Raw genomic sequence first — 24,578 nt, 5'->3', positions numbered from 1 at the left:
GGACAACCAGAATGCTGTGGTAACCTTTGAAGATGATTTCTTTCAGTTTGTGGTCACATTGATATAGATGTTATTTTAATAATTTCTCTAGCACCTTACCTCACATGAGGCGAAGTTTCAGTAGTTATCCAAAGTTGCTTAATCTGCCCCTCTGAAATGGCACTGTTGCAGCACAGTGAAAATTGCAGCAATATGTGGCGAGGGGGAGGTGGGACGGGTAGTGGGAGAAGAGGAGCGGGGTCTATATCCCAAGATGTTTTCTGCTATAGTGTTGCTCATTGTCCCAATCTGTTACCAGAGCCTCCACGACCTCTTCCTTACCTAGAAGACTTGACAACAGTGCTTAGCAGTGCTGGGCCCAGCACCCATTCAGTGCTGACTTCTCCTTCAGGAACAAAACTGACTGTCAGTCCAGGGAGCTCTGCTCTCATAGGTAAGTCAAGTGCTTAAAGATTTTTAAATTTTAAAGTCTTTAGAGTTTATATTACAATTACGCATCTGGTTAACCTTTACATTTAGGATTTGGTTGTCCAGACATGGGCACTGAGACAAAAGACATCAAACTAATGATTTGTTGTGCATCATAATCACTGCCAAATACTTTTTAGGCCTCAGAAATATATTTTTAAAAAGAAGGTCCTTTAATTAGTCCAAAGCTGCATGCAGAATAAGGGGTCCATGGTGCCGCCCTTTATATATATATATATACAGTACCCCATAAGAAGCAGTTCCTGCCCTGGAGGGCTGGAATTATTCAACACAAAGACATGGCAGACCAGAGTGCTACTTGATCTAAAAGAAGAGACATTGGTGGTTCTGTTTTAATTTTTCTTCTACATTTGAGTAGTTGCCTTTCCATATGCCTGCTACTCATGTTGTATATCCTTCTTCAGAGCCTTTCCCACAGTTTTGTCTATCCCTGTCTACGTTTTGATCTTGCAAGCTCTCTGTTTTAATCTGTTCATTTTATTTCTCTTTCTTACTTCACACAATCAGTGCTTTTAATGAAGCCATATAAGGAATCATTCATCCCAAATGAATGCTTTTCTTCTTTTCATCCTTTTCTGCCGTCCATATAGCTTTACCCTCTTTACACAGCAAATTCTTCTTGTAAACTCTAAACTCCTGTAAACTCCTTTCAGATCTGTGGATGTGATTTGTTTGCAAAGTGATTATCATTCTTTTCTAAATTTTAGGGTTTATTTATTTTATGATTTCATTTCACAGGCTGCTTTGAAACTCTATTAATTTTCAGGCTCAGATTGGCAAGCAGCTTCCCTAATGAACACATTATTGCATACCATGAAAACGTGTCGAGCCCTACAGCTTCAGAACTATCTTTTCTCCTTTTGGGGGAAGGGATCTGAAACTTTTAGCAAGGGTTCTGCAGATGAGATGTCCTGAGTGTTAATACATCTCTGCACTTTCCAAAGCATTCTTTCCTCACATTTAATAGCAATTTTGAGATTTTATTTTCACAGTGGAGACATTCTATTTATGTGTTTAGTTTTGTGTGGTTTACTTTTCCAAGTATCTGCATACATCTGCATACATTTGCAATGGCTTTTAGCCTGCAGCTCTGGATTACATTTCTGCTTGCACAAAAACTGCATTGAAATAGTCCTCAGTGGGGAAGATGTCATAGGTATTTACTAGCATTGAGTAAATCATTTTGAGTATGGTTTTATTGTGCTCACTGATTTAAGACTGGGTCATACTCCTGTTTCATCCATTCCCTCTCAGATTTCCAAAAAGAGGACTTTAGGAGTTTCAGGCATTTTTTATTGTTTAAAAGAAGTAATTGAATGACAAAGGGTTTTCTGCCCTGCATGTATACAACCACGTCCAGATCAATTTCATTTGGCCATGTTGCTCCATACCCTGCTGTTTCACTTCATGGGCAAGGAAATTCCATGGATTGTAATTGCAAAATAGCAAACCAGCAAACCAATTCTTGAGGCAGTTCCCTCAGCTTCACTGGAGTTTTACTGGTTTGAATTTGAGCCTTGTTATTATTCAAACCTAGGAAAATCTTCTGAGATATTTTTTCTAGCAAAATATCAGCATGGAGTAGGCTATCCAGTCAATTAGAAAATTGTCCATTGATTCTTTCCATTCTACTACCCACCCAATCAACTTTAATCCTGCTAAGCCTTTCATCATTTATTATGTTGAGGTGTTGGCTCTACGTTCTCTGGATGTCCCATATAAGAACTTTGGGTATATAAATTGCTATGTGTGAGATCCCTTATCTGTGCTACTGTTAGGCACCAGTATCTCTTGGGACTCAAAAGGTATTCAATTTGACATGTATTTGGAAATCTGGCATATGAAGAATTGTTGAGTAGTGAAGGAAAACAGTATATGTGCAAAGGAACAAAGTGAAATGTGAAGAAAAGGAGTGATAATGAGCTCTGGGTGAACATTTTATTTTACTGGAGTTAAAGACAACAGAGTGAAAAATGATGTTAGAAACCTGGATAAAGTCATGCATGGGTTTGCCAGAGTTTAAGAAAAATGGGAGTCAAAACTTCATTAATCACTGGTTTCATGCCTTGGGGGTTAAAAAATGCAAACAGCAAATATTAATACAGTAATGGAAATCTAAAGCTACAGATGAGAACTTGCTTGGAAATTACACATCTGCATCAAATATTTAAAAATTGATAAAATGAGCTGCAAGGCAATAAATAGAACTTCCAGGTTATTATACATGCTATACATTATCTTTTACATAGTGGATTTGTGCAATGCTTCCACCATCATTTCAACCATGTAAAATTATTAACTTGCTGTCTGGAGTCATCTCCTATGGGTTTCTTCTACTTAAATTTCAAGGGGGTTGCTGAAGATAAAGATCAGTGTCACAAGACACGCATATCTGGTTTGGAGGTTTTCCTTCTTATTGCAGGAATCATTGAGAAGTCATTTATGTGCCTTCTCAATAAAAGCAGAGGAAACTATCTGTGAAAAGACTCATGCCTTGCTCAACAGAGTCAGCAACATTTTTATCTTACATACTTCTTTTGCTTCTAAAGTTTTGATATTCCAGCCAGCTTTCTAGGCCCAACTCATCATCCAGTTGAAGAGCATGATGTAGATGGTGGCTTGCACAGAGAGATGCTTACCCTGCTCCTTCATGACTGTTGAAAATGTGCAGAGCACTGCAGTCTGCCCCAGTCCTCTCATTCATTGTCAGATTGCGTAGTAGTCACGTGTCTGTTACCTGCAGATCACACACCTGAAGGACAGGACTATCTCCAAAGCAGAGCTAGAACACCCATGAGCTTGGAAATATTTCTGGGTTTTACAGTATTGCAAATTTACAGTCAGTGATGAGCCACAGACTGTCATGCACATTCTGATGTTCTTGGTTCATGGCAGACACACAAAAAGACTTTACATTATACATAAGATAAAACATGGTTGATTTCTGAAGTGACACAAATTTACATTTGTCTGGAAAGTTTTCACATTAGGTCTTAAACTTATTAGTGTTTCTGTCTTTGGGACTTTTTAAATTTTGATTACATTTTTCCTGAATGTTGGTGGTGAAAATGTTATAAGGAACATCACTCTTTTCACCTCAGAAAAAGTATTTTGTTTGTCCCCTGGTAAAAAATTTTGGGTTTTAAAAATATTCATGACCATTTGACCTCCGTCAGTTCTGATTACTTCATGGTGCTATCTTTTGAAATTATATGAACATACTAAGCTCATGTATTTTCAGTAGTTTATCAATGCTACAATTTTTTTACCAAGTCCTTAGACACATTTCCATGAGTCTTCAGCTCTATGAACGTTAATAGTGGCAGAAACCAGGCTTGTAGGATCCAGTGTTCCTGACTTCTAAAACTCCTGCAGAAAATGCTTTGGACCTGTCAAGAATATGTGCTTTCATTTGGGTTCAAGCTTGTTATTTCCTGTATTTGAATATAATTCAGTGGAAAACTAAGGATCTTACAAATCCTCCTGGAGATTCACTACAACTTCTCATATATATTGTGTTATTATTGGAGACCAATAATCAGCAGACTTGGCAAAAGACATAAAATACGATTTTAAAATATGTCCTTGTTTCAGCACTGAAAAATACTGAACGTGTTGTAATTGTTTGTACAGTGAAAGATGAAGCTTTAATGACCCTGACATCTATACATTAGTTATATTTAAGCGAGAGTTTTGCAGGAACATTGGAAAAAGTTTCAGAAATAAATACTTCTGGGAATATGAACATGTAGTATTCCCTGTAAATTTTCAGACTGAAGTAAAGAAGGCAGAAGAAAAATGGTATTGTTGGGAATCTGATAATATGAATGAATGGGGAAAAGCCTAGGCAATTATTTGAAGTCTGGTTCCCATCCCTCCTTACTTGTAAGGGATACTGAAAATTACTCTGAAGTTAGATCACAATGTGTATTTTTCTATGACCAGAAAAGTACAGTCAGTTGTAAAAAAAAAAAGGAATACTGCTGCACTGTATTTCTTCTGTTCTCCTTGATTACTTCCATATTTACTCACTTCACAAATTAGAATGTGATTTTACTGTCAGCACTGCAAACATAGTCATAAAAAGCAGGTTTCTTTCTGGTTTTATATGTTATCCCAAATGACCACAGAATTACAGCAGCCTTGCTGCCAATTTCACTACTGCTTCAGAAGATGACCAGCTGCACAACAAAGTTTGTTCTGCAAATATCAATATTTGAAATGCAGCTCTTTCTAAGACAAAGCGATAAAAACTTTTTCACTCAAAAGGTACAAAGGATTTCTCTGTACCAAATTTACTGTATTTCATTCTCATTTTTCTTTTACTGGCAGTGGCATATCCCACTCATTTTCCAGTAGAATTGCTTAGGTTCCCAGAAGACCACCCAGAAAGCAGAATCAAAAAAGAGTCACCTTGCTTGCAATGGTCAGCCATCTGAGTTTGAATAAATTACTTATTTAAGAGGCCCAACTGCCTTGGTGCCAAAGCCCAAAGTTTAGGGTAGGGGTCAGATTTTTTTATTATTTCAGACTAGTACTGACTAGCTTCTGACTAGTACTTGCCAGTAGGTTTAAGGGTTATCTAGACATGATAGCAGATAGAAAAACTAACCTAGATGTTTCTGCATGTTCTTGATGCATTATAGTGAGCCAAATGTACAGCTGACTAATTTAGGAGAAGAACCAGATCAGATAGATAGACTAATGTCAGGATCAAACTCTTTCAAGCAGAGCCAGAGAAGTCAATGCTGCAATTGCTTGCTAAGTACTGTGCCACAACATATGGCTCCATAGGACTGACACTTGGTCAAAAATCAGTGTGAAAAGCAATAAATTATCCCAATAAACACAACTGATCTCATCAGTACAAATTTCTTCAGTTTGCTGATGTACTCAAGAGCAAGGATATGTTTTCTTGTAATTCCAGTTTGCTCTTCCCATCTCTACCATGAGCCTGTTTTTAATTTTCCTATATTTCGGAATTATTGCTGAATCAAAATTTGAAGAAGAAATGCAAAATAATTGCACACAGCTGACAAAAATAAAATTTGTGAGTAATTGCAGCTAAACTGGCATCTGTGCTCCCCTTAAGGAAAAAGACAGCTGCAGAAGCTGTGCATTAGGATTCAGATAAAATCATGAATATCCGAGAAGGTATTTTGCACTATGCAATTTTTTCCCTCCTCATTCTCCGTAATAAATTGGCCATCATGTTTGAAAATAAGTTCTAAGAATATTTCTCAGCAACTTTATTTGATAAACTTTATGTCTAGTGTGATGAGGATTAAGTACCAGGTACATCAATGGGATAGCCTTAATTTTGTTATCTGTTTCTTTCAATTTTTGTCTCAGTGAAAAGTCTTCTTTGTCACTGTATGTGTGAGAATTCCCAGGTATGTGACCTTTCTGTAAAGACCAGAATTAAAATTAACATCAAGAAAATGTGCCATTATCTTTGCATTTAATTGCCTGATCGTATACTATCACATTGATTACATCCTAAATATTGTATAAAGTTCACAGAGTGTTGCAGGATCTGCCTTCTACATCAGAGCACAGCAGACTGTGTCAGACTACACTGTAGGATTGCATTGAAATGTGAGGCTTTTCTTTTGCATATACACACCGTGTACACTTTGGGTTAAAAATTACGTGATGATTATGCCTCTGAATGGTTGAAAATTTTGACTACATTAATATGGTGTTTGTTTTTCAGGCAATCAGACACTAGTCCAGCCACTGCCAAGCTCTGAACACAGGGTCAAAAGAGTGATGTCCTCTAGGCAATCTGCTGCTTTGATTTTTTCCTGCCTGCTGTTTTGTGGCATGAATGATCTAGTCTGACAACAACTGATCTACAGTAGTGGTCAAAAATGCTTCCATATAATATAATGTCACTCTGCTGAATTTTCAGTTTGTTGTAAGAGTTGCAGCCCTTGAACTTTTGTCTCTAAGCTTTACCTGAATCACTGACCTAGATTTTTTTCTAATGAAAGTAATGCAGAGTTCCACTGAGAAAAATCATTGTGGCTACATAGAAGTATCAGACTTGCTGAGGGTGTCCTGATATGGAGACCTCCCCTTCTGCCAGCTTCCTTCGCATAAAAGATCTTTTAGACTCTTGCAAAATTTGATAATTATTCTAAAATAAGCATTAAGGGAGTCTGAAACACTATGGGATTTCTGACACGATGACCAGAGGACTTCTCGATTACAAGTTTTGAAGCAACCTGTTCCTCTATGATAGTCCTCATGTCTCTCAGAAGGGCAGAAGTTACAGCCTCTCTGGAACAAGCATCACTGCCTTTCCCAAACCGTCTGCCCTCTACCTCGTCTGCTCTGCATTTTTTATTTTCCAAGTGCCTCCTGAGATGCTGTTTCAAAATGTAGCAAGTTTATATTGGGTTATGAAACAAAGAAAAATTATACAGCAGCACTGACATTTGCCACTTGATAATTGCATTATGTGCCAGCTCTTGCTCTGTCTTTTGTTGAGCTCCTTGTGCTGTAGTTGTTCAGTGCTTGTTCCATGAGTCTCATCTGACTGCCATTTTTCTCCACTCAACCTGGAGCTGTGGCAGTGGTGGGGTAGAAGTTTACAGTTTAACTCCTTCTCTGTTTTTGTCATGAACTTAATAAGTTAATGACAGAACTAAGAGCTATCAAAGTTAGCTTAGGTGGTCATTTAAGTTTGCTGTATCCATTATTGTAGGCTTTGCTTTTTGATTTGCTGTTGCAGATTGTCTTCAGAACACTCCTTGTTAATACATGATTCTCAGTGTGTAGGATTTCTGTTGTCAGACTAAGTTTTAGGAAACAGTATTTACTACCACAGCTTGAAAATTCCCTTGCTTTTTAATGGCCCCACCATGTGTCTGTGTATTTGGGAACACTTTTTACAGCCACTGTGGGGCTGGGAATGAGCCTGACTCAGTTTTGGTTGAATACCAGGTATATTTGCAGTGCAATGTAAGTGATGCCTAATAACAACATGTGTGGCATGTGTTACCTTGGGTAGCCAGTTGAGGTGTTTTGAGAACTGTTAAAACCCTTGTCATATGTTTAGTATAGTATGTTTCAACTGCACCTTTGGAGCCATAAATAGTTATTTAAATGCCTTCTTTTTTTTTCTTTTTTTTTTTTTTGAAGTGCTACTGATATCAACTCAATTGGCTTATTTCAAGAATTCCTAAATATTTCATTTTGCTTGTTTAGCATAAATTCATGTTATTTGCATTCCCTTAAAAAATTATAAGTAAAAGTTGTAATTATAAAAATATTAATTCTTTATTTTGGGTTTTCTTTTTGGATTCCATTGCTTTTTGTAAATTTTATTTCATTCAGTGTGTGAAGGCAATGAGAAACAATTTGCATAATAGAAAACAGTTAAGTGTCTGTCACTTTATAGTATATTGAAAGATCTTTCTCCATAAGAGAAACTACAAAGAGATGTCTCTTAGTTTTGCCTCTTCAGCAAAACAGGTATTAAATACATATGACTTTCAGACATGGTCTTACCTACCTTCAGTTGGTTTAAAAGTTGTATACATCCCATCAATTTTTCATCCTTTTGTTAGATACAGGATGGAATTGAATTTTAACTCCATTCCATTTAATGTGCATTTCTCATTTCAGTCAGCTAAGGAGGAAATAAGCCCTGACAGGAAACTGGAGAACTGTTTCTCACTACCAGTGATCACCTGCACAGTGTGAACACAGTAGCACAGGGTCAGCCACAACACAGCAGTTCAGCACCACACTTGTAATCTATTCAGATTGGTATCTGGCTTCTCCACAGTTTGTTCAAAGCATTTTGTTCCTCACTTCATCCTTAATCTGGTTTCTATTTTGAAAGCATACTTTATTTCCTTAAATGTAGAGTTTAGAGTGGAAATACTGTCTTCTTTCAAGTCCTGTAGCAGCATTAATATATAAGTATTGCTTTAATACCATTTATTCTGGTCCACAACTCTTTCTGTTAGAGTTCAGTAAAATAACACAGAAATACAAAATCAAATAAACTACCCGATCTTGGCCTGAAGTCTTCACTCAGATTCCATCTTTAATAAATATTAGAAACATTTCGTGGGGCTGATCATCCTGTCAACAGTAAATTAGAGAGTTATTTGTTAGACAAAAATGAAGACATGAAAATAATCTATTTTTAAGAATAGACACCTATTCTAAAGGCAGTGTTGCATTTTTTTTTAATTTACATTTTCAAATGTATTTAGTACTTGCAAAATTCACTTAACATTTTTACCATTGCTTTCTGTGCAGTATCAGGCTGCCAAAAAGAAAAGGAATCCTAAGATCAACAGCCTTTGCACTTGTTTTTGTCAGATCTGAAAGTGCAGAAGTGGTGAATGGTTTGTACTTTGTCCTCCTAGTCTTAGCAAGTTAGCCTTTTCTGCAACTAGTCATTCAGAAACTGTTGCAAAGGTGTAGGGGGAGCTGAATTTGGCCTGGAGTGTGCATTTATTCCTTTCTCTCGAGAAACTGTTAGAGTTGTTGTGGAACATCAGTCTTCCCTTTCCAAATTTCCAAACTTGCCCTTGTTATCCTTGAAATACTAACATTTTTCCCCAAGATTCCATTGTTATTAGATTTGTGTTTCTGTCTCCAGCTTTTGCACGTCAGTGGCTCATCCTGGCTTTAAATGAATTCAGAGTCCCAGTAATCTTTGGAAGGGAGGATGAAGGCAATATTTTCTCTCTCTGCTTAAGGACTGAAGGTGAAAGGCCCTCTCATGCCAGAACTTTGACTGCTCAAAACAGTCCCAAAAATATGTTCCCTGATCATCTTCCCAAGGGCTCCAATGCCCGAAAGCTCTGCAATAGCTGTGCTGTCTGGAAACAAAGCTATTCCTTCTTAGTCATTATAGGGATGGGGTTTGAGCTTTGAAAGGATAAAACAGTCAATGTCCACAGGGACTGGGGAAATAGAAAGTATTAGCAATCTGCATTAAATTGTATTAAAATTATTCCTGGAAGATAGGAAGGAGATATTGATGGAACATGTGATTTTATTGTACTCCAGCTCTCACTTACTATGCAAAAAATATTATCCACAGCCTGTGAATCCACATGGGGAATGTATAGGACATGTCACTTGTGAAACATGAGTGATAAGTATTAGTAAAGTTTACCTGTTAAGTAATAATTACACACTGGTAGTGCCTATCTAGGCAATAGTTTTGGTGAGTTTTCCCCCATATTACTGATTACTGGCTGTTCCTTTAGTTAATATTTTATATATACATTTTGGAAGAAGAAATACTATGTAAGACTAGTAAAATAGTCAGTACTAAGACTGTAGTGTTTTTCCTAACAATATTTTTTTAAAAGAAAAACAGCATGAACCAGGACCATCTGCATGCTGAATTCAGGTTGATCTCATCTGTGTGTAGCATCAGGCTGACCTTTCTGCTTTCTGCATTTACGCTCTGCAGAGTCTTGCAAATGGAAACAATAAAACTGGGCTCACAGCATGCCTGCTTTAGTTGTCGTGGCTGTATGCTGACCTGTGGAAATCACTACACTAGTCTTAAAGGACAAGTAAACTACAAAAGAATTGGAATAATCTAGGCAAAAGCCATATAGCCACTTTTTAAGTTTGTCCATTTCCTCTATATTCCTTTGCCTTTCATTGTTTTTACTTAGGCAGCCTTTAAACTATAAGGCTAAAACCTTTCATGTCACTCACTTACTTGAGAATGATTGTCTTGGAAACTGCATAAGTTATTTTTCAGCACAAAAGTGGAAAAAAAATGAAACTGCAGAAATAAATAGAAAAATTTATTACCTTACAAAATTAGGGACAGGGAATGAGCAGCAGAGAATGATGTGTCTTTGTTGTCAGGAAGGGAGTGCTGGGTAGAGATAACTGCCAAGGATAAAACTGCATTAGACCTTGCCAAAGAAATTAAAACAAATAGCGGACTCTTCACCCCTATAAATACAAGTGAAAAAAAGGGAAGAAGTGAAATCACTGGGGGCACTCTGTCCTTCTGCCTTTTTATTCCCCCTTTTTCCTTATTTTTAAACACTTACTTGCATTTACTAGTTCATTTCCAGTTGAACAACGTTGTCATTGTGACTGCAGAGTCTTCTGTGCACGTGTCAGTCTTTTGCCAGGGAGCCCTTGCTCTCTGAAATACCAGTTTCACAGAGTGAATGAGTCCCAGTGGGCAGCTGTATCCAGCCCACACCTTTCCCCACTGTGCACACAGGCAGGGTTTGACAGCAGCAGGGAACCAGCACAGACTCATGTAGCCACTGCTTCAGCGAGAGCCCCAGTGGCAGACAGTTTCTCCCCAGTGTCTGGATCTGCCCCTCAGCCTGAAAATGGCCACAGGTCACCACTGGCATCTTCTACCTTGTGTGGGACCTTCTGACTTATAAGCAAGAGAACTTCAGTTTTGCTGAGCAAGAGAGTATCTTCTGTCATAGGAATTGTGTGGTTGGAGGTATGATTCCTAGCAAAAAGCACAAAAGTAAAGACTATAGTAGCCCAGTCCCCTAGTGTTAGTTTATGGGTATAACCAAATTCAAAAGGGTCACAAGGGTTCCAAAATGAAGTAACGAGTTCCTTAAGTCGAGGATTTGGTCTTAATGATGTTTGAAAATCAAACTCTTCAACCTTCCTGAGCAGATTAATGGCAATGGTATTTTGTTGTAGGAACTTTACTTGCCCAGTATATGTTAAAGTTCTCCTCAGGTGGACCAATAAGAATGGAAAGAAGAAATGTAACAAAAATGTCATGTTGCAGAATCTATTAATTGTGTCGTGCAGCTGCAGAGACTTCACATTCACATCTTCATTTGTCTCAGTGAATAATAAATAGTAATCAAATTACACGGAGATGGCAGTATTGAAATATCAGGTGATGGATTCTTCCTTTGTCTTTTCAGTATTTTAAATTCATACTCTTCCTTTTTTTATGCCATTCCTTTTCAGCAGTACTCATGTGAAAGTTGATGTATTTGTGCTATGTTTGCTTATACAAGACAGTTCTTTCAGAAGGGATTTTGTATACAATATAGCCATTCATGCACATACATGTTAATATTAAAAAAAATATATAAAGCTTCAGTACAACCAGCTAACCATCAGAATAGGTTACATTTGCAGAAATTTAGAGACTTTTCATGTCTCAGTGACATACATATCAGTGCAGGACAAGCCTAGACCAGAAGCACGCCTAGTAAAATATACCATCCCTCACATACAGTATTTCTGCCTCCCCACCCCTGCAATTGGTGGGGATGTGTTACGCTGTGGAAATCAGAAATCACCTAATTCTTAATTTTTTTCCCCAGGAAATAGGCAAAAAACTTAGCTGGCTTTCTCAGGTTATACGAGTCTCACAGAAACTGGCAAAGCCTTCAGCTGATATGAGAACTACAGTAAAAAGTGTCTTGTAGATACACTTCCTTTCAGGTCAACAGACAAAGAACTCACTGAGAATTTAAATTTCATCATCTGTGCTGCTGATCCATAGATTTCACACAATGCTTTAGAACTTCAGGGTGTTTTCAGTTGCTGTTTCTGGTGTGATAAAAAAGAAAAAAAAAAAAAAAACAGCTAACAAACAAACCTCAACACAGCCAAACCTGTAAAGGCTCAATTTTATCTGTTTGGTTTTCCAACAGAATTTTTTTTTTGGTGTAACAAAAATTTCTGGCTTTTAATATAACAGAAACAATAAATAACATTTTAAAATGTTTTTAAAAGAAAGAGTAAGAAGGTGGTCCTGTGGCTTATGTAGCAAATTTGGCGATCAAGTTGCATTTGTATTGCATGTTCAAGGATGGTCCTTGAGTTTATGCCAGGTTTATAACTCCCCTATCCCGCCTTTTTCAATACCAAAATGAGGATAATCAAAAATAGTGCGAACATTAGAAGGTCTGATATAAATAATTTCAAACTAATTATAGATTTTCCAATTTGCAGATTATCTGTCTTTTGGATTTTACAGAATTACTTTTTATCATTATGAGAAAGTGAGGAGAAAATGGGATGGAATCAACTCTTTCTCCTAATTTTGACCATTTCAAAGCATATACCTGGTTTAGTGATCAGCAGGTTTTTCTCATGTACCTGTTTTTTAGGTTGTGCTGTCGATGGGCATCCAACCCCAAACATCACCTGGCTTTACTCTGGTGCGCCTCTCAGCCTGCGACATCAACTCCTGGCAGCAGGACGGATTCTCCATATACTCAATGTCAGTGATTTCACCGATGGTGAATTCAGCTGCCTTGCTCAGAATGAGGCTGGCTCACTCACACAAGTAATGACCCTGGCTATACAAGGTAACTCTTCAGTTTCAGTCATTTCACCCTGAAAAGCTCTTGCCATGCACTTCCCTGCGCTGTCTTTCTCATCCTGAACTTCTCCGCTCTGAATTCATCACCATGCAAATCAGGAAAAAGGTGTCTTAATGACTTCTTGCCGTGGACATAGACTTGCAGGACTGTTGGGTACATTACAGTGTCTTAGGTTTTACTTTACCAAAATGACACCGGATATTTCTGCCCTGCTGAGCACAAAACACACCTTCCTGATTCAAGCTATTGTCCATTGAGCCTGGACAATTTTTTTGTCCAGAAATTCAAGACGGATATGGCAGAGTTTAAACCTCTTAAAACAGAAGCCCCTGTATTAATACACAAAGCTCAGTGTCTCACAGTCCCTTCTTCCTTGAAAACCCTTCACTTGTAAAAGTTCTGGAACTGTTTTTGTTAGTGATCTCCTAGAAAAGGTGATAAAGCCACAAGAACACTGTGGTGCAGCTGGGGTGGAGCAGAACATGCAGCTTTCATTGCTGCAATTGTCAGTGATGGAGAGGTGAAGAATTTAACTTTCCTTCAGTTTTGCTACAAAATTGCACATGTGTTGCTATTCCCACATTTGTCTTCACAAATGATCTGTGTGAACTGTCTGGTAAGAGAGATGGTGTTTCAAGATGATAGAGTCACAGATACTGCTGGGAACTACAGCTAAACGTATCTTTATTAAGTAACACACCTTTAAAAATACAGGTGCTCACTGGTATCTGGCTTCACTTAATTGCCATAGTATGTTATTAACTTTCCATGCCGGATGCTTCTAAGCACCAAACAATTGGGTTTGTTACACCAACGGCAGTCAGGGGTTTGAATCAGGTGCCTTGCAGGTGTAGGCATCTCTGTTTCACTGTATCCCTGTGTTTCACCCTGCAGAACATCCTGAACCCTCTCCATTCTAATTAAACCCCTGCTGTCAGTTTTCCAGTGCTAACATGCCTCTCCCACACTTCCTGGCAGAGTACCAGTGGTCGGTGGACAGACTGACGCCTTGTTCAGCTACCTGTGGCCACAGAGGGCTGCAGCTGCCCCAGCTGAGGTGCCTGCTGGATGGGGCTGAGGTCAACACATCCTACTGCAGAGAGACCCCCCAGCCATCTCTGCAGCCCCTCGCGTGCAACAGGAGAGACTGCCCTTCACGGTTCGTCTGGCTCGTGTGGGAGTAGCTTACGTGCATTTAAGATGCGCTGGAAGAGTTCTCTGGGCGGGTCATCACGCCACTGCAGCTTCTCTGGCCCCTGTTTGGAGAAGTCATGGCTAAAAGGGAGTTTTTGAGTGCTAAATCGAGACAGTCGGGATTTTGTAGCAGTGTTAGTGGAAAACTTTGACAGTATAAGGTAGAAAGAGAATTCACAGCTTGCAGTGTCTTGGGTCACACCCTGCGTTGGTCATAAATTTCATGCTTGTTCTGAACACTGAATACATGGAAATTTTGTCACCCAAGACCTGTAGGATCATTTCTTTTTTGGCTTCATAGCAGTTTGCCCAATGATACAACAGACAAGAAGCTAAGTTTAGCAGCTGTTTAGTTATTTTATTCTGAATTCTTTTGTTGCTTGGAAATCAATACAGGCAGGACTATAGCTGTAGCTGCAGCTGCAAAGTATTCCCTTAGCAGGGTGAAAATATCTTTTGTAAAATGGGAACATCTCATAACATCTAGTAGGCATGAAGGGGGCTGAGTTCTGCCTCTGTTTGGAGTCTGCTAGCTTGTGGTGGCTTTGGAATTGTAACTCTCTACCCTTGTAGTCCCCGGGTTTTCACTTACTACTATATACAAATGAGCCAGGACAGCTTGAAAAACTTCTGGCTACACCTAGATCTTCCTCTGGCACATCTCAACTACTGTGTCCAATTTCTGACCCCTCACTATAAGAAAGAAGAAGGACAGAGAAGCTAGTGAAGCGTCTGGAGTAAAAGTCCCATGAGAAGTGCCTGAGGAAGCTGAGGTTGTTTACCTTGGAGAAAATGGGGCCCAGGAGACCTTACCACTCTCTGCAATTGCCTGAAAGGAGGCTGTAGTAAGCTGGGGGGTCAGCCTCTTCTTCCAAGTGACAAGACAAAAGGAATCAGCCTCAGGCGGCGCCAGGAGAGGTTTAGATTGGGTGTTAGGGAAAAATTCATCATGGAAAGGGTTGCCAAGCATTGGAACAGTTGGCCCAGGAAGTAATTTAGTCATCATCCTTGGACAAATTTAAAAGATGTGTAGATGTGGTGCTTAGGGGCATGGTTTTACGGTGGACTTGGCATTGCTGGGGTAATGATTGGACTTGACGATAGTCAAGATCATTTCCAACATAAATGATTCTCTGACTTCGCCCCTCACAAAGTCTTTTTTTTTTTTTTTGACACCCTTTGGTGCAGAGTACGTCTTGAGCTTATCCAGAGAGTCAGTGTAGTGTTATGCTCCCTCCATATTAAAAATGTCCTGCTTCTGCATTTCAGTACCACCTTAGCTGAGTTGTGTAAACATGTTTTTCCATATTTTTCATGGTGTTATTCCCTCCTCTCCCTTATTTCCAATTTGGATGTGTTATGTTCCCGTATACAAGCACTTTAAAGTAGTGAGCATCTCAAGAGAAATTTAGTACAACTTCCCTCATTCGACAGACATTCTCTCATTCAACAGTGATTTGGGACTTGTGTTAAAAAAAGACAGTCTAAGCTGAGGCAAGGAGAGGTTCTAAGCAGCCTGATGAGAAGTGGCCAGATTCACCACTCTTGCTGTGTCTTGGGCATATTGCAAGTTTCTATTTAATTACCTTTTAAAATATATTCCTACTCTTCTTTGCAGGCAAATGTTTTCTGAGTTGCCAGCTGAGTCATAAGAAAGAAACCAAAAGAGATTTGATGAAATATGAAACATGCTCATTAGCAGCAGTTTTCCTTGCTGTTGACAATAAATTCCATGGGAATGGTTTATGTCTTTTTATACCTTCCCTGAATTGTAACACAACCCCAAATCCTCCCTCAGCTCCTGAGAAACTGCTGAGATGTAAGCTTGGAAATAAAAGTTGATTGACATGCAGACCAGAGCTTTATAAGCAGTGAGGAAATTGCAGGTTCAGCCTCACCCAACTGCATAAAAGTACCAGTGTTCTTGTTTTCCAGGTTGGGAATATGTTTGTTTATACTTGTTTCTGAGACCACTGGAGTTAATCACCCGCAGAAGACAGAGAAATAGAAACGGATGTCTCTCCATGGGACTGGGGAATGCCTGTTGCCTATTTTGTAAAGTAATCATAAACACTGCTGGTGAGAGACGTGATAGGCAGTGTTTTGCTCCCAAAACCACACAGATCCTGCCAAGTATCCAGAAACTTAATGAAGCAAACTGCCGGCTTGACCATAAAACTGTTCAGAAAACTAACAATCAGTTGCATTCTCCCTATTCCTACCTAAGGCTTTCCCAAACCTGACTGTATAAGTGTTTCACCTAATGATCCTTACAGTGACAAAATGCATTAGACTATTATTTTCTGTTACTTACAGCCTTTTAACTAGTTGGACTGGATTTTTTAAATGCCAGTACACAGGGGTTCAGAGCCTCAGCCTCAGCTGGTAAATGCATAGTCTGAGCTTAAGAGGAAAGAGGAACAGTGTCCTTCCTTCCCTGGGCTAACTGTTCCTGAGCAATGTTCAGACTTTTCTGGATTATGCCAGCTCTCAGGGATACAACAGAGGAGTCAGGCACCAGCAGGACCCAGCAGGCTTTTGACTGTTCTCTCACAAGTTTGAAGTGGCCTGTGAGCTACTCCAGCAATTGCACAGAGATAGTTTTCCCTACTAAGGAATGCTGCTGGGCTAGTCCTAGCATTGTACTACAGCTTGTGACCGAGGCCTCCATGGCACCATGGTGTAAGAGCTGACTTGCCCAACCCCTCTGCCAGGGCTACAAGTATTTACTAAGCCTCTAAAAACAGCTTTAAGGGCAAGAAAATTAATTCTGGGCCCAAAGAGCGTTGAGAAAGATAAATTCATGAAAAAGTTGCCATTTTCTCAATTTTCATCCTCTGAACAGTTTCCAGTGAAAACTGGGGGAGGCTGAGGCACTGAGATGTTCCAGGATCATGCCCTAAATGAGCCAACCCACTGTTGCCTGTCTTTGGTCCAATTGACAAAGACCAGTTGATGCTGAGGATCCTGCAGACAAGGCACGTGCCTGCTCCCTGACCTGCTCTGCTTTCTCCCCCAGGTGGATGGTGACATCCTGGTCTCCTTGCACACGGAGCTGCGGTGGAGGCTTGCAGACACGGCGAGTGACGTGCCAGCGCCTGACGGCCAAAGGCAGCTCCGTCCCAGTGCCCAACGAGGCCTGTGCCCAGGCGTCCAAGCGCCCTGTGGACACACAGAGCTGCAACAGGCAGCCCTGTGTTGAGTGGGCAGCCTCCTCCTGGGGCCAGGTAAGGAACAAAGTGGCATTCCAAGGGCAGTCCCATAGTGTGGGCTAGAAAAAGAGACAGAAAATGAGAGTAGCGATTTTTCAGCCTAGTATCTTTAGGTTATAGTTTGCAGGCTTTTGAGGCGGGAACCAATTTGTTCAGGTCCTTCTTTCTGTATCTGATGCACTGCCTGCTTGGATTTCTGTAGCTTCTCACAATCACTAGAAACACACACGAACATGAACGTGCTTATGAACAGGGCTTTTACTGCAGACCCGTGTCCTCCGGCGGAATGGTCTGCAGCTCCTTGTTACAGTGATTTTTGACACATCTGGGAAATAGCGTTCTTCAAGTCTTAATTCCCCTTACCAGCCTGTGAGAGTGCTTCAGTCTTGACTGGCTGGATTCAGGACTGATGATTGCGATAAGGTTGAAGGCAGGAGGACTGTGCAATAATTCACTTTTACAAAGTGGCTGATTTTGCCTGAGAATACCAAAAAGTGTGAGCTTTCTTGACTTGCTTCATGATGAAAGGCAGAATGGAGGACTAAAAGCATTTTCAAACTACTTCCTGCTGCTTTGCAGATCTTCAGATTTTCTCTTAGCAGATTGCATTGCATCAGGGTTTTTTATAATGTTGATAGTAAAAAGTGCCTTTAACTACTAGAATGTGTAATTATTAACTGCTTGAAAACACCTTTGTTTAAATCTTGAAAGGTGACTGAGTTATTGTAATACAAGTTAAGCTTGGAATTATCACTTTATATCAAAGAAGGAAATTTTCACTCCCTATGAAATTTCAGGAAAGGATTGGATCATCTTTGCAAAAACCATTATGGGCTATATTACTCCCCATGATATCATACTCAGGTGAGACAGTCAGTTCGTTCAGAATTAATTTCTGAATTTTAGACCTAATGCATTGTGATATAATATTTATTCTACCTAGCTTACAAAAAAAGGGTTCAGGTTCCACATGGTTGCATACTGCCTAGTCTCCAAGCCAGAGGGTCATTATACGTAGTTAGGAATGTACACTGGTTCAGTAGTACATTGCTTGGTGGTATTATGGGGTATCAGCTCACCCGTTGCACAAGTGTAGCAATCAGCTTTCCCAGCTCACAAAGAAAATAAACAGCCTACCTGCTCTAGCCCTATCTCTAGAATTAGTTCCTTTCCTTCATTTAATGTTCCTGGCATTTTGTTCTCCACTGTGTAATCCCATGGTGTTTTAAGATAGTGATTAACACTAATGACCCCTTATTCAACCTTCAGTTTGTTCTTTGATGTCATTTCCAGACACTTAGAAAAACCAGTTTCTAATAGTTGATGCAATTTTAAAATAGCAGAAATACGTGCTTCATACCTATACCAAGTTATATTTTAATCAAAGGAGAGGATTAGGAGAGTTAAACTGAAATGTAATTGTTAAGCTTGAATATGTTAGGATGGCCTTAATTTTGGAGAAAGCTTGCATATCTTTTGTGCTCCTCATGCTTCCTGCTTTTGTTTATTGTCCTTCAATGCTTTTAAATTTTTCAATGGAGAGGAATATATCCTTGGTTCAATGCATTCTTAGTTACTTGGCCAATTCACATGCTGCAAAATGCACAGTAAAAGTAATGTATTGAGATTTCCTGTATGGATCATAGGCTCTTGGCTAATGGCATGACAGCATTTAATTACTCCTAACAGATGTATTCAAGATTAAACTATTGAAGAGAAGAGTTAATGAATCTGGAGAGCAGATACAGAAATGTAGTTTAAATGCTGCTGGAGGAGAGTGATATGGAGCAGAAAATGGCTGCACAGTCAGCCTTCAAAGCTAGCAGAGTCCAGAAAGCAGCTGAAACTTCTTACTTTCTCAATAGTCTCTGAATGGCAGTATGCACTTTATTTCACTAGCAGTTTTATAGAAAATGGAACTTGCCCTGTCTTTTACCTCCCCTGAGTGAATTTTCTGTGTTTGCAGTGTAATGGGCCTTGCATTGGACCACGACTGGCTGTACAGCACCGGCAGATATTTTGCCAGACCAAGGATGGGACTTCTGTGTCATCTGATCAATGCAGTTCCTTACCAAGGTAGGTACCAAGAAATGTGTTATGTCTGAACCCACAGCCCTTTTCAGAGATATTCAATGCACTAGTGACTTAACTGAAAACTTATGGGTTTCCCCTATGTGGTAAAGAGGTCATGCTGCAACCTGTACAGTATGTGTAACAAATCTTTTCAGGCTTACAGCCTGTCCCTATTTACTCCTAGGAGCTTCAGGCCAGTTGGTCAAAAACTGGAAAATTTTCTATGCATGCCAAATCCTGACTACAAGTCTGTGCTATATCTTCTTAAGGTGCCAGTCTTCTCACTTATTTAAACACAAGCTCTAACAGAAAACAAAGGTTTTGTTTTCTTGCAGGTTTTGTTTTCCTGCAGATGAACTCCACTTTCAACATTGTAATGACATTTGCTTTACATGAGACAGGTATACAAATTATGATTGATCATGACTGAATATTAATGTAATTGGCTTGTTGGCTCCCACTCTTGGTTTTTCACTACCTGTCTGACAAATAGATATGAGCCAAGTGTGCCTATACATCCTCTGTGAGACTATCTTCTGTTTTATTCTGTAAAGCCATAACTGACTGTAAAGCCATAAAAAAGTTACAAATCCTGCTGGACCACATTGGTCACCACTCATTTCACCTTTTAGCAGATCTCTGGTTTGGCCCTTCGTGGAGAGGGCATTTCAGCCAAATCCTCAAACAGTTCAGATGGTCATTTAGCCTGGTGTTGGTATACCAATGTGCACCCACTGAAGGTCCCTTGAGAGCGGTCCAAAAGCACTGGCCTCACCTGGCAGCCTTGGAAGATCTGATCCACGCACTACTCTGGGTGAATTACCTTTGGGATATGACATACAGGTGGATGTCCCTCCCTCCCTCCTCCCACAGGCCATTGAGCACCCAGAACTGCTGGACAGATGCCTGTGGCGTGCACTGGAGGGTCAGCCTCTGGACCGTCTGCACGGCCACGTGCGGCAACTACGGCTTCCAGTCGCGGCGCGTGGACTGCGTGCACATCCGCACCAACAGGCCCGTCATGGAGCACCACTGCTCCTGGAGGCCCAGACCAGCAAACTGGCAGCGCTGCAACATCAAACCCTGTGAAAACGGTACTTGCCTCAGGGGAGGGAGGGAGGGAGGGAGGGGAGGCTGCTGAGTGGCGCAGGAGAGTCGTCCCTCAGAAGCGCAGCACTGGACCTTGCAGCTGGGCATCCTGGGGAACATCCAGCCAGCCCTGTGCAAAACCCAGTGTCTAAAGCTCAGCATCCCAGAGAGGGGATGTTCACCAAGTCGATCAGAGGGATGGAGCACCTGTCATTTGACAAAAGGCTGAGGGAAATGGGATTGTACCGCCCTGGTTTTAGGGTTGTGACCCACTTGTGGACTTCCAGTACATGAAGGGAACTTACAAGAAAGATGGAGCAAGACTATTTACAAAGCCATGTAGTAGCAGAACAAGGGGGCATAGGTTCAAATTGAAACAGAGTAGTTTTAGTTTAGATATTAGGAAGAAATTCTTTACTGTGGGGTTGATGAGACTGTGGCACAGGTTTTCCAGAGAAGCTGTAGATATCCCATCCCTGGAGGTTTTCAAGAACAGGTTGGACAGGACTCTGAGCAACCTGGTCCAGTGCGAAGCATCCCTGTCCACAGCAGGAGGCTTGGAGCTATGTGAACTTCAAGGTCCCCTTACAATGCAAACCATTCTATGATTCTGTTATTAACCTTCCATTAATGGTACAGACAGAAGGAAAAACACAAATCACAACCAGACTTACGGTTGTAGTCCAAATCCAGTGGGTACGTGGATGATGGGAAATCCTGCAGGCAAGACTGCTTTCTTTCAGATTGCAAACAACAAATTGGACCTGTCAGGGAACTAGAAAAGTTACTAATTTTTAAAAAAATGAAATGAACAAAAGAGAAAAGACAGCGTACTTGTTTGGAAATTATGCTCGCATCCTCTATCTTGCAAGCCAGTTGCTTTGCAATCATTGCAGATGCAGTAGCAGAACCCACATGTGCTTGCCTATATTCACACCAGCTCTGATGCTCCCTCTCAGCAAAGTGGACTATGAGGTCCAAACTCATGAGTGTGGAAGGCCCTAATGGAAGCTGAAGCAATGAGGAAGATTACAGGTGTCAAGCAGGACCTTTGCTGATGCTCCAGCCTCTTTCTGCTATACAGAAGTGTCCCAAACCCCAGGGGCTTGCAGGGATACTGGACAGTTTTCCAAACTAAAAAGCAAGAGTCTGTGGGTCTCAAAAACTGTACAAGTGGTGTCAGAACCTAAGCCCTAGAGGAGTTCAAAAGGTGTCTTAACATCTTCATGGTGAGTGGTTTCTGACCTGTGAAAAACTGAAAAGAACTCCCAGTCAGCTGGGGTGACACTCCCACACACTGCACACTCCTCAAGTGTGCAAAGCTGGCCAAAGTGTCCCTGCCTACTAAAACAAGTATCCAGTTTAATTTAGTTTTTCATCTTTGGTTTAACTGTTAGGAAACTCCTACAGCCTCTCTAAAATGCTGATGACAAACTGGCAGTGTTGGAGCAGCCTCAGGACCCCTTTCCCCAGGCTCTGAAAGTAAATGTTGCCTACCAATTCTTCACTGATCTTGTGGACTTGCATTTGGTCTTTGCAGCAAGTCAAGCTCACACTCACAGTAAGACTTCCCAACACAAAGGTTCTCCTCTTGGCCACCCAAAGATATATGTTCTCAGGTAAGAAACCCTTTGTTCGTAACTTTATCACCATTTCTTCTTCTTGTTTCCCCTTTGGCAGTGGAATGCAGAGACACCACAAGGTACTGTGAGAAAGTGAAGCAGCTCAAACTCTGCCAGCTCACCCAATTTAAGTCACGTTGCTGTGGGACTTGTGGAAAATCTTGAAGACAGATGAGATGAAAATGGAGGAACAAGGGGATCACAGCCTTTTCTTCATCACTGAGCAAAAGGCTTTTGCAGAAAATACAGATGGATGGAATGATCTTTTTCATTTTATTTATTTATTTCCCTTTAAAAAAAAAAACAACAAAAACCTTTAACAAATCATTGTTGTAAAGGGACTTGACAAGTTTACCCTACTATGAATCTGGGAGACAGAATGCAGACAGACATGGTCATGAGGGTAGACCACAGAGTCAGAGAGACCCATGACACCAAGAAATGGGTATGAGAGGAGTGGGGCTTCCCCTCAATCTGTGTACATGCCTGCAGGACACACCAAGAGATAGGAGAGGAAAAGGATCACTGTCAAAACCTAGCATCATATTACAGAATCACAGAATCATAAAGGTCCAGGGAGACCTTCAAGTTTATCTAGTCCAGCCATTAACAGCACTACCATACCCACTCCTAAACTATCCCTGGGTGCCACATCCAGACTCTTCTTGGACACTGCCGGAGATGGTGACTCCACCACCTCCCTGGACAACTTAATCCAATGCCCAGACAGTTTTTCAGTGAATATTTTTTTTTAATATCTAGTCTGAGCCTCCCCTTCTCAATTTGAGGCCATTTCTCCTCATCCTAGCATTTGAAATGTGGCAGAAGAGGCTGACTCCCCCTCATTACAACCTCCTTTCAGGCAGTTGTAGAGAGCCACCTGGTCACCCCTGAGCCTGCTCCCAGCTAAACAGCCCCAGCTGCCTCAGTTTTTCCTTATGGGATGTGTCTTTTAGATCTTTCACCAGCTCCGTAGCCCTTCTCTGGATATGCTCCAGCACCTCAATGTCTGTCCTGCAGTGAGGGCACCAGAACTGAGCACAGGATCTGAGGTGTGGCCTCACCAGTGCCAAGTACAGGGGGACAATCCCTGCCCTGCTCCTGCTGGCCGTACTGCTGCTGATACAGGTCAGGATGCCATTAGCAACCTTGGCCACCTGGGCACTGCTGGCTCACATTTAGTCAGATGTTGACCAGCACCCCCAGGTCTTTTTCTGCTGAGCAGCTCTCATCCCTCTTAGACTACCTTGAGAACACAAGCACATGAGTTTGCTTTATAAACTTAGTTGTTACATCCAAGATTGGAAGCCTTTTTAATTTCTAAACCCCTCTCTCCTTCCTACACCAGGCAAGGGACATCCTTGTGATCTTTGAGGATCTGGTGTCTGGAGAAGTTGAACAATGTTCTGGAACAAAAGTGGGTCTGAAATACACCTGAAAGTGTTTCCAGTTTGAGCTTGTGAGGGAGGATTGGGGACTTAAGTGTTGTGCTCAGCACAGAGGTGTGGTGGTGATGTAAATAATTAACCAGCAAAAGGAGAACAAGTATGATGACAGACTTAAGTACAGACCTGCAGACACTGTTCCCTAGAGAGCATAGGCAGGAAAGAAAGAAATTATATGTGATAAACAAGAGACACTTTGCATACTGCATCCTACTAACACTTATTTAGAAAAAAGGTCCTTTACTTCCCAAAGTTCTGGTACTTTCACACCTGGGGTTTTGGAAAAGAACTTTGCTCCTCTCCAGCTGCCTCCCACAACAAAACGAGTGCTATAAAGCAGGTCTTTAAGTCCATGTATAACACCCTGAAGGTACAGTCTAAAAAATGAAACTCAAACATCACACTCACAGCATGATTTTGCATGCAGGCCATGAGTCTTTCCTTCTAGCCAGCTGCAGTGGATATTCAGCTGGTGAAGTGCTACACGATATTAGTTCCTGGAGATTCTCTGCTCTGCTCAGAAAAAATAAAATAAAGTTAGAGGAAATCTACAAAGAAGAGAGTTTGAGAATTGTGGAACTTTAGAGGAGACCTACCTGATCTCAGGTTTTTCTTCAAGACTTTCTCGAAATGAAAGGTTGGGTTGTGCCTCTCCTGTAACTCCTGTTGGGGCTAGTGCCTTGTGGTGTATTTATGAAATGCTGTTCAAGTACTGCTATGTACAGCTTTCATGGTATGTGGATTTATCAGTAAAACTGGGGATCCATTATTGAGGTCAGTGTCAGGTTCATGACATTAATTGTCTCAAATTGGCTTACTTCAAAACATATCTGGAAGTGAACACTCTTGGTAGAAATGGGTCTTCAAAAATAAGTATCAGTGCAACTTTTTATTTAAAAAAAATTACTTTCTGTGTATGTAAATGTATATCTTTTCTGTATATTTATTAGGATTTCTTGTATAAAAAGTGCAATATTAATAATTGTACATTATTTTGTCCAGATAAAACTATTTTGTTTTTTAATCTCCCCAGAATTTTGTTCCTCTAAAATCAACAGTAATAGTGTATTTCTCTTAATTTTAATAGCACTTGCATTTAATTGGGGATCTGCTTCACTGTGCACA

General features: G+C 40.5%; 1 protein-coding gene across 1 annotated transcript in view; it reads left to right on the top strand.

Moving 5' to 3' along the window:
- ADAMTSL1 (ADAMTS like 1) overlaps positions 1-23,739 on the top strand; it is a 312,537-nt gene extending 288,798 nt beyond the window's left edge. The window contains exons 24-30 of the mRNA XM_054289501.1: positions 299-433; positions 12,603-12,803; positions 13,797-13,977; positions 17,032-17,239; positions 19,191-19,300; positions 20,171-20,391; positions 22,067-23,739. Coding sequence (XP_054145476.1) covers positions 299-433; positions 12,603-12,803; positions 13,797-13,977; positions 17,032-17,239; positions 19,191-19,300; positions 20,171-20,391; positions 22,067-22,173 — 1,163 coding nt within the window. The 3' untranslated portion in view covers positions 22,174-23,739. The remainder of the gene's footprint in view (positions 1-298; positions 434-12,602; positions 12,804-13,796; positions 13,978-17,031; positions 17,240-19,190; positions 19,301-20,170; positions 20,392-22,066) is intronic.
- The last annotated feature ends 839 nt before the right edge of the window (positions 23,740-24,578 follow it).

The sequence above is a fragment of the Melozone crissalis genome, unplaced genomic scaffold, assembly GCF_028551555.1.
Source record: "Melozone crissalis strain CALT ecotype California unplaced genomic scaffold, PUWL_Pcris_2 ptg000005l_1, whole genome shotgun sequence".
Classification (NCBI taxonomy): domain Eukaryota; kingdom Metazoa; phylum Chordata; class Aves; order Passeriformes; family Passerellidae; genus Melozone; species Melozone crissalis.
Note: the sequence above shows the minus strand (reverse complement) of the source record. Positions and strands in the feature narration are given on the sequence as shown.